This window comes from Pundamilia nyererei, unplaced genomic scaffold (assembly GCF_000239375.1).
Source record: "Pundamilia nyererei isolate P.nyererei 1_Seehausen unplaced genomic scaffold, PunNye1.0 scaffold00054, whole genome shotgun sequence".
NCBI classification, from domain to species: Eukaryota; Metazoa; Chordata; class Actinopteri; order Cichliformes; family Cichlidae; genus Pundamilia; species Pundamilia nyererei.
The window spans coordinates 1,597,423-1,607,023 of NW_005187455.1; the positions used below are offsets into that span (position 1 = coordinate 1,597,423).

The window sequence follows — 9,601 nt, forward strand, 5'->3', positions numbered from 1 at the left end:
TCACTCTTGTGTTTTTCTGGTATTTTGATCTACTTTTGGTCCCCTATTTTTCTGGAAATCACCCGCTGACATTCCTGTCATTTTAAATTACCTGTCTAGGATGTTTGTTTACTACTGCCTGGTTACTGTATGTAGTGATGGCCTGCCCAGTGAGGGTGCTGCTTGGTGGGGTCATCATCTGTTAAGTGCTTGCCAATTGACATCATCAAGGTTTTCGTGTGTGTGTGTGTGTGTGTGTGTGTGTTATCAGGGGGATCAGATTGGATCGACCTGAAAATGGCATTTCTGCCATTGCTGTGATGGTGACAGCTCAATACTGTATCTGTCTAGAGCCAAGATGGTGCGTGTGCCTATCTCTGTGCTGCTAGCTCCATAACGCAGTGAAAGGTGTACATGCTTTTCATAACAAAACTTTTTTATTATTTTTAAGACTTGTTTTGTTTACGTTTTAGGGCTTGGTGAAGTACCAGGTGTGTACAGATCATAGTTTCATGCATGATGATTTTTCAGATGCGCTCAAGTACCATCATGAGTGCTTTAGTCAGCAAGGAGTAAGAACAACAAGTAGGAAATTTACAAGTAGGAAAACATCACTGAACGCAGTGATTTCTTAAGCATAGGCAGTTTATTACACTAATAATTGCGCATTTATAAGGTTACACCATCATTGCTGGGTAATACTAGCTAGTTAGGGTCATTGAGGCTGAGCAGTCGCACATAAGTATAGACCAGTCGGTGACCTTCTGGCAACTTCTGGTTGCTAGGGAAAAATATATATTCTCAGTTTCATTGTCACAGGGTGAAAATGGCTGCAAAGATGGTGCTGCACCTAAAACATCCTTGCGATTGATTTGGTTGCTAGCGGACTGCAGAATATATACTTTTCTCTAGCAACCATTGGTTACCGGGGGTACACTGACTGGTCTCTAGTCTACTGGTCGCCTGCGTGAATGGGGACTTCCCGCCACCATTTGGAACCAGTTGGGGCATACTTATTTTTCCCTCTGACTGGTGTTTGCCAGATGATTGCTGACTTGTCTCTAGGCCAAAGAGCGATACAATAATATCAGAATCATTTTTATTAGCCACATTTGTATACACATAAAAGGAATTGGGCTACAGTTATTTCTTTACTCTCAGTGTATGTAACAGAGTAGACGACAGACAATACTGACATCACCATATCAACATACAGTAACAACATGTATAGCATGTTCAGGTACAGAGTGCAAAGATTTTGGAGTAAGTTACCAATTAAATAAAGGATGGAGAAGTAGTTACTATATATACAGTGTGCATATGGCATGCTTTAATTCAGCGGGCTTATAAAGCCCTAAAACAATGATAGACCATTAAGCAAAGCAGTCATATATATCTAAATAACAGTTATAACATCAATACCTTCTTAAAATGATGCAATGATGTGGAAATAAATGCGTGATTTTTTTTTTTCTTTTTGAATATGTATCTGTCCAAAAGTCCCTGAGAGTTTTTTTACTCATGTGTGCAGGAGCGGGATGCTGAGCGGCGAAGACAGCTGAGAGAACGAGCCAGGCAGCTGATAGCCGAGGCTCGATCCGGAGTCAAGATGTCCGACATGAGCCTGCTGGATCCATCAAGCAGTGGTAAAGGTGGCAAGGCGGGCACTGCTGGAGGTCAGCTCACACAGCAGCAACAAACATGAAGTCTTGATAGAGACATCATTTCCATTCGCACTTTATTTATCCACATTAGCACACTTTCAGAGTTTTGTTAAAAGCATTTGTAATTAACTAACATTCACTAATGCTCATGGGCTGTAATACAAAAGAAATGTCACAGTAGCATGCTTTCGACATGCACTCACTTTCTTCATCCACACATGCTAAGACACACACATTTCCATTATGCTCTCTAAAGGGGTTCTACTTAATCCTCAGAGAAAAACAAAATGTCATTTGACAACAGCCGCGGGTCTAAAAAGCACCACCCTTATATTCAAACAAGCAGTTTGCCCTGCAAGTCCTCCCTCGTCTCGTTCACCCAGTAATTGTTAATCAACACAACGCATTGTGTGGCCAAATTATGCTCAAAACACCAGACACTTCTAATAACAGCTTGCAGAGGTAGCAAATGCTGCCCGTGTGCATTTCCCACTGCTTTCCATTTCCTTGAAATTGGGGTTATTATCGTAATGACCATTATCAGGCCTCCAGAGTCATTTGTTTATGATTCCTCAACATTACACCCCTCTTTCTGGTTATTCTCTTCAGGTGGATCAGAAAAGGGAAAGAGGAGACAGCTGAGGACAAAAAGTGAGAAGTGGAAAAGGCAGTTAAACTAACTTGTGTAGTTGTGAAGAGGACAAAGAAAGACAAAGTGTTTGACTGATTAAAAGCAAAAGAAAAGTAGAGAATATTGGGCTTTTCTGATGAATTAAAAGGTTTATCAAAATAGTTAACAGTCAGTGGTTTATCGGCTAAGCACTGATGTTCTTGAGATGATTAGACAACAAAAGATAGGTCAGAGAAAATACCTAAAAGACTGAAAATGGCGATGCACTTCTTTTATGCTCAGAAAAGAAGAAATCAAAAACAAATAATCCCTTAACGAGGAGTAAACATTCAGCGACATGTTGGGCAGAAGAAGAGGAGACGGACAGTGAGGCAGAGGGCGGGTAGCACTTGATTTATTTGCTCTTTCAGCTTTTCTGAATTGGACTAATTGTTGATCTCATTAAAAATGGAGTTGGAGGAAAGAACGGAACAAGGGAACAGGAGGAGGAGGCGGTGGCGGCGAGGAGAAGAGAGAAATGCTGTGGGCTGTGATACACAAGGCCTGCCGAGCAGAACGGCTAATCCTAGCCCCTCTCTCTCTTCCTTCTCTCTCCCTCTCCTCCTTCAGCGCCATTGACAGTCCTTTAAGTGCAGCTCGGGCTGCCCGCAAAGAAACTTTCCAAACTCCATCACCATGGCCTCCCATTAATTAGGCCTCAGCCAGCCACGCAGGAAGGGCGCTTGCTAGCACGCTCCACATCGCAGCTAGCAAATTAGAAAAAGGAAAAAAAACACACACACACAAAATGCTGTTATGTTGACTCCCTCCTCTTCTTTCTTTGTTCTTGGTCTCTCCCCCACCAAGTAGTAAATAACGGAGGAGGGAGCTTGCAACACTGTGTACTGATTATATTGTTTTAATCCATGGTGGGTTATCCATGCAGTTCCATTTGAGTTTCTTCTAACGTGCTTTTCTTGTTTTGTTCCTAATGTGGAGACACTGTTGTTTCTATTGAGCCCCTGTGCAAATTTAATAGAATATACACTCATGTTTTTGTGGTTTTTGTTCCCCCCTCGTCTTTTATCTGGAAAAAGAAAGGCAGGTAACAGATCCTTGAATTGGTGGAAATTAAACTGGGGTCTCATTTTCACTTTGTGTGTCAGATATTTTTGCGAGCAGGCACTAAGCCCACACAGATCGATGTACTCAGAGACCTTTCTTGTCTCTCTTTTGGAGTTTGCTGCATTTTCATGCCAATAAATAAACATATTAACTAGTGTATCTGTGTAGATAGAAAGAAAATGTGCACAGAGCCCTAAAACTTTCCATGAGTTTTCTGCAAACAAAGGCTATCATAATATATTTACTGTTGTTTTGAGAGCACAATGTGGATGGAGAGGGTTAACAACAGGATCCTAACACTTATTCTTATCACAGACTAATATTATCACAAACTAACCAAATGTCTCTCTCTGTACTCCTCCTTTATTCTATATTGTGTTCTCTTAACAACTTTCTATTTTCTAAACTTCATCGTTGCCCTTTTTTTCTTTACATCATCACCATCTCCTTTTTCTTCCTTCCTGCTCATTCTGCTCCTTACTTCATTTTTTGCCTCCTTTCTACTGTCCAACTCCATACCTACAGATGTTTTGGACGGAGTCAGAAGTCATCATGAGGATGTTGGTGTTACTGGTGTAAGGGGTGAGGATGAGGGAGATGTGAGGGCTGAGGAGGAGCAGTTCCACTTCGGTGGTGATGATCATGCTGTTGATTCCGCTGCCACATCTGCATCTGCACTGCCTACTAACCTGCTGCCACTGGAGGCTCTTCCAACTACTTCCAGCACTCAGGGCCCCCTGGAGCTTACTAACCCCAGCTCTGAGCTAACCTTTTTGGGTAAAATAACTGGCTGACGCTGTGCAGTTTTGCATGACTCGCTGTCTTCTTTTATTTTTCTAACTAATTCATGACCTGCCTGGACATTCTTTAACATCCCTTTTAGTACCTAAATCCTCTTTTCCAATCGTTCACTCAAGTTACATTGAATTACACTGTCTTCAATTAATTACCATTTTAACCTAATATCTAACAGATAATGCATTTCCAAAGATACTTCATTTTTGATTTACCAGATAGTGAGAACTTGTTATCCATCTTTTTGTAAATTTATCCATTAGATTTTGTGCCTGTAGCTCTCCAACATGATTTTAGGTCCCAAACATAGCTGAGAAGAATTTACTGCCCAAACCTAACCCAGAAGACTTTAGTGCATAAACCTAACCACTGGTTTATGCACTAGTTGTAACATTTATAACCAATACGCTGGTTGAGCTATGCAGGTTTAATTATTACCAGGCTTCTCATTTACTTGTTTTTTCGTTTAGTCACTCACCTGAGCCCAAGCTTTTCATCTTTTCAGTTCATTTCCACAAACTACTCTTCATGCACTCTAACTTAGTAGTTTGAAGCTGCCATACTGTCGGTGTAAAACTGTTGGGCTGTTTTTATGTTTTCTTTTATAATTTGAAAAAAAAAGTAATTAAAAACTCTGAAAACTGCTCCCTAGACATAAAAAAAACAAAAAATATCTTCAGTAAAGCATTTGCTCAAATCTTCAGAGGTAAACTAATTACTTTGTTTGTATTTCATTTACTTTATTTGCCTCTTTAATTTCCTGTCGATGTGAGATAGGTGAGAGTAAAGTGAGGGGACCAGAAGAAACAGACATTAATAAAAAACAGACAAATGCGTCCTCAAGCTTTGAAGTTCAGTATCTCTGCACTATTTTTGTTTCACAGTTGTGTGTAGGGTTTGTTTTTGTTTGTTTTTTTGCTGGTAGTAATTTTTATGTAGTCTTGAAAGCAATTGATTGTGGTGATTGTAACACTAAGTGGCTGATACCACTGTTTATTGTGTTAATATTTCCACTGAAAATGGGAAGTCAAGGTTATTCAGCCTACCTGCTCCATTGTGTATATGTGGTGTATTTGTACGTTTGCATTCAAAAGCATGTGCCTGTGCTTGGCATCTGTATACATGCATCCTCACACTTGTGTGTGTGTGTGTGTGTGTGTGTGTGTGTGTGTGTGTGTGTGTGTGTGTGTGTGTGTGTGTGTGTGTGTGTGTGTCACGGGGGGAGGTGACACATGAAACGGTCGCCCTCCTGTTCTTTCATCTTCTTCAGTGCAGTGCTCTGGCCTGGCAGGGGAGCTGTGGTTACCAGTCCCTGGAAAATAAAGCTGTTTGCAGCTACTGGCAAGCAGAGACAGAGAGGGAGGGAAGGAAAAGGTTAAAAAACAAATTAAGAATGGGTGGAGGTAAAAGTAGGAAAGAAGTCAGATTGAGAGACAGAATGGGAACGAGATTATTAGATTGAGAAATATTCTAGGAGAAAATTAGTGCAAATGCATTTTAACATGTTAAGCACATGTTAAACTGGTTCTTCAGCTCCATATTTTTTATTTTTGAAGATCAAAATCACCTTCATTTATCTGTGAGCATAAGGGGTAGGATTAGACTACATGTACACTCAGAACCTGGGCGATAATGCAAACAGGATGTAAGACTTCCTACTCTTTCCACGTGTTTGTGTATACTGTATATGTTGTATTCTCACATATGTTTGTTGTGTATATATTCCTTATCTGTGGGTTTGCCTTAGTGTGTGGATGTTAGCGCTGACTAAGTCGCTTCTCTTTTGGTTTTTGTGTAAGCGTGGCATTGATATAAATTGTAGAAATAACCCTCTTATTGCTTATCAGTTTGTCCCTTTCTTTCTCTTCAGGTACAAACAGTAAGCATGTGGATCTGAAGCTGAAGAAGCTGGTGGAGGTCATCCCAAGAGGAGTCACTTCTCCTTCATCCCCGTCTTCCACCTCCTCCTCATCGTCACCCACCGGCTCCTCCTCTACCTCCCCACTCAGCCCTGCAGAAGGACTGGAGGTACGCTGACCTCAGAGCACCTACTCTCTAGTTTTTTTACCTCTTTCCTTTCATCTCTCGTTCTGTTGTTGTGTGTTTGTGTGTGTGTGTGTTTGTGTGTGTGTGTGTGTATCTCTTCCACCTTTCTCCGCACACCATCAAAGACTTAGTCCAATCAATTAGGTCCGATTGACCCCGCTTGTCAGCCAGCTGAGTCTTTGTAGACATCAGTCACCTAGACCACTTCATGTAAGACCATAGTTTATCCCCCTCTGTCCATTCGAGTCTGTTTCCACGAATCATGCACACACAGACAGACATCACAATGCTCTACATAACATGTAGCAGTCCCCTCTATTAAGCGTGACCTTTTCAGATAGTCATATGTGTGTGTGTGTGCGTGCGTGCGTGCGTGCGTGCGTGCGTGCGTGCGTGCGCGTATAGGTTGGGAACAGGGGGTTGTTATGGCTACTTCTATAGCTTCTGATGTGAATATTGAGTCAACAACGCTGTCGGCCGGTTTGAACATCTGTTTAATTGATTTTGAATGTCAAGTAGAATAAGGTGAGTATGTGTGTGGCTGTCAGTACAAGCAAAACCCTCTGTGCTTATGGCGACACAGGGTGTCTTTGATCATCGATTCACATAAACACCCTCTTGTGTTCAAAGCCTAAAAGGCTTAGTCCTTTATGGCCAAAGGAGTGCGTATGCGTGCGTGTTACCGCTTGACCCTCAGAGAGGTAAAATTATCATTTGGTACATTCCTAACTCTTCTCATAGCACTTTACCCAAAAGTGTATTTACATACTCTATTCACATCTGATTTGAGCTCCATCACTATCAGTGCAGTGGGTCTGCTGTGGCAATCATTCTGGGGTATCAAATATGAAACCAGTTGGTCAGAACCAGCTTTCAGAAGGGTTTGGTTAGCATTGTTGTTATTGGTGTGTTGATGCAGTACCAGCATTGCTACACACAAATTAAAATGTAATGAAAGTTAAAAACGTTTTTAGATCTAGATAAGTTATTTGTTAAAAGGATATGAAATACTTTTGATGATTAGTTATAAAAATGTAACACGTGAAGCATTTGTGCCTTTTAAATCTGTGAACTTGGTGAATCTGGTAACACTGAGACATTATGTGAAACCTAAAGTTTTTGGGCATCTGTTTCAAATTTTTTCAAAATTCACATCTACTCATTTACAAAAAAGCTGGGTGTCATAATTTGGGGGGGGGGGTTCGGTTATTTCTTTCTCACTTCACATGAGCTGAGTTTAAAATCTGTGGTTTAACTGCTGATTAACTTTTTCATTACAGTTTTACACAGATTTACACACACCGTATTTAGGAGTTTTATGTTGTCACTGAGGCAGAAAGAGGTATTTTAGAGACTGTATCTTGAAATGGTGTTCTGTACAGTACATCAACATCAACAGGTGCTCGGGGTTTCTGCCTGAAAATCGGCTTTGATGGGTGGCGACTTGTATCGTTACACTCTCAGTGTATTGCTAACAATCTGCTAAGATGGTAAGTTTGAGACAAAATTTGTCCAAAATGCATCTCATGTCCCAGTTTACAGCTGTTAGAGAAAGAGACTGGATAATACAGAAAAAAATGATCTCTACAGTGGACATAAGTGGGCAGATATCAGCTGAACAGGTAAAACAATGTTAACTTAGAGCATTTTCTTGGTTCTTCATTTATTTCTTACAAGGTGAAAGGCATGAGTAAGATGATAAGTTGCATTACATTCTTGAATGTTGCAGCTTTTATATAAAATAAAATAAAAGTCAGAGCAGCCCCGGTTTCTGGGCACTGGAAACCATGAGTGCTTGATTAGGTTACTGAATAGTACGAACAACTTAAAGATTGTTTATTTCAGGTGCAATTTCCAAAATTTCTAAACCATTTCTAAGCCTAACAGAGCCACACTGGCACTAATCTTTGTCATCTTCGAGAAGTTTTTAGGAATATATAATTTATGCAATTCTGCCATCTGTTGTAAAGATGGTACACAAGAATGTAGTAATACTGTTGCTCTATTTTTGTGCAGCTTTTATCATCTCCAGTTTTAACTTAAGTTTGGTGCAACTACTAAAGTAATAGTTTTACAGTAAATGTGTGCGAATGTGAGTAATCATGTCTGTTCTCCCTCGTCAGCTGACTGGGTTCATTTTTTCTGTCCTTTGAAATATGGATAAATTGTCCCAAGAGGATCGGGTCTCCCAAAAGTCCTTCAGGCCTTTGGAACGACCTGCAGGAACGTCACACACGCACTCGTCCTCTCATTAGCGATTGTGTGTATGCGCAGCCTCGGCAGCACACGATAAGGGCATGCAACGCTCAGCAGACTGCAACATTAGTCACGCAGCCCCATGCACACACATTCACAGACTCACATGCACCAAAAGCCCTGAATCACCACTGCCACAGCTTGCCACAGCTCAACACAGAGATGACAGCGGTGATAAGTGATGCAGAGGGGAGCGGCAGAAAGTAAAAATTACACCCCAATATCTGCTCGTCCCAAAGCGTAAAAAGGAGACAGAGGGGTAGCCAAGTGGGTATGCATTGTGGGTGGGTGTGTTTGTGGGGGTGTGTGTGGCTGAGAGAGAAATGTAAGACTATTCTTTTTCTCTCTTTTTTTGTCTTTTGGTTGAAATGCAGCTGCTGAACTTTAAGAGAGTGGCTGCTGTTTAACCTGTAGTTGTAGTCTAGTGAACAAGTCACAATTCACAACAGTTAAACAGTATGTAATAATTGGAGAGGCAGGCCCAGTGCCCTAATCAGTCTCCCCAGGGATTAGATTATTCTTTTGCTAAATAAACCATTCCCTCCACATATTGTTAGAGCTTCAGCTTTTACCACTCAGTGTGGTAAAATCTTAAAAAAAAAACATCCTCATGAAAATATGACAAGGACAGGAGCATTAATCCAACAAATCCGTTGACATCCAATTATCAGTGATTGTTTCATTTTTCTTTAAACAAACAAATGAAATATTCATAAAATCACTAACTGGATGGACCTTTGTCTTTTATATGACCAATAGCACTAAGTTTTCAGCTGCTTTGCATCACGCTTTTGTATTTCTTGTTTGCTTAAACTATATTTCTAACACAATATGTTTAAGTCTGTAGATCTGCACGCTTGACATGATTGTCTGTATAAATGGATCTTGTCATCTTTATTTATGCAAATAATAACATTTTCATACATATATACAGAATACATAGAGAAAGCCAAAATGGATAGTAACTTAAAGTTAAAAAAAAGGCACAAAGCGAAATGCATATTATGAAATAAATAAATGATTAGTAATAATCATCATCAGAGGAAGAGGAAATCACTTTAAAGTAAGCCGATAAAAATGTGTGTTAAATTATTTAAATCAGGGCTGTCAAACAGAAGGTCTAGGG

General features: G+C 40.4%; 1 protein-coding gene across 3 annotated transcripts in view; it reads left to right on the forward strand.

Moving 5' to 3' along the window:
* The window catches only part of ehbp1 (EH domain binding protein 1), a 157,243-nt gene that overhangs the window by 107,352 nt on the left and 40,290 nt on the right, over positions 1-9,601 (forward strand). Inside the window, exons 18-21 of one of the 3 annotated variants that reach the window (XM_013910984.1) lie at positions 1,511-1,655; positions 2,253-2,294; positions 3,904-4,155; positions 6,044-6,201. In XM_013910984.1, coding sequence (XP_013766438.1) covers positions 1,511-1,655; positions 2,253-2,294; positions 3,904-4,155; positions 6,044-6,201 — 597 coding nt within the window. The remainder of the gene's footprint in view (positions 1-1,510; positions 1,656-2,252; positions 2,295-3,903; positions 4,156-6,043; positions 6,202-9,601) is intronic. The other 2 variants (XM_013910985.1, XM_013910986.1) reach the window with 2 other exon arrangements.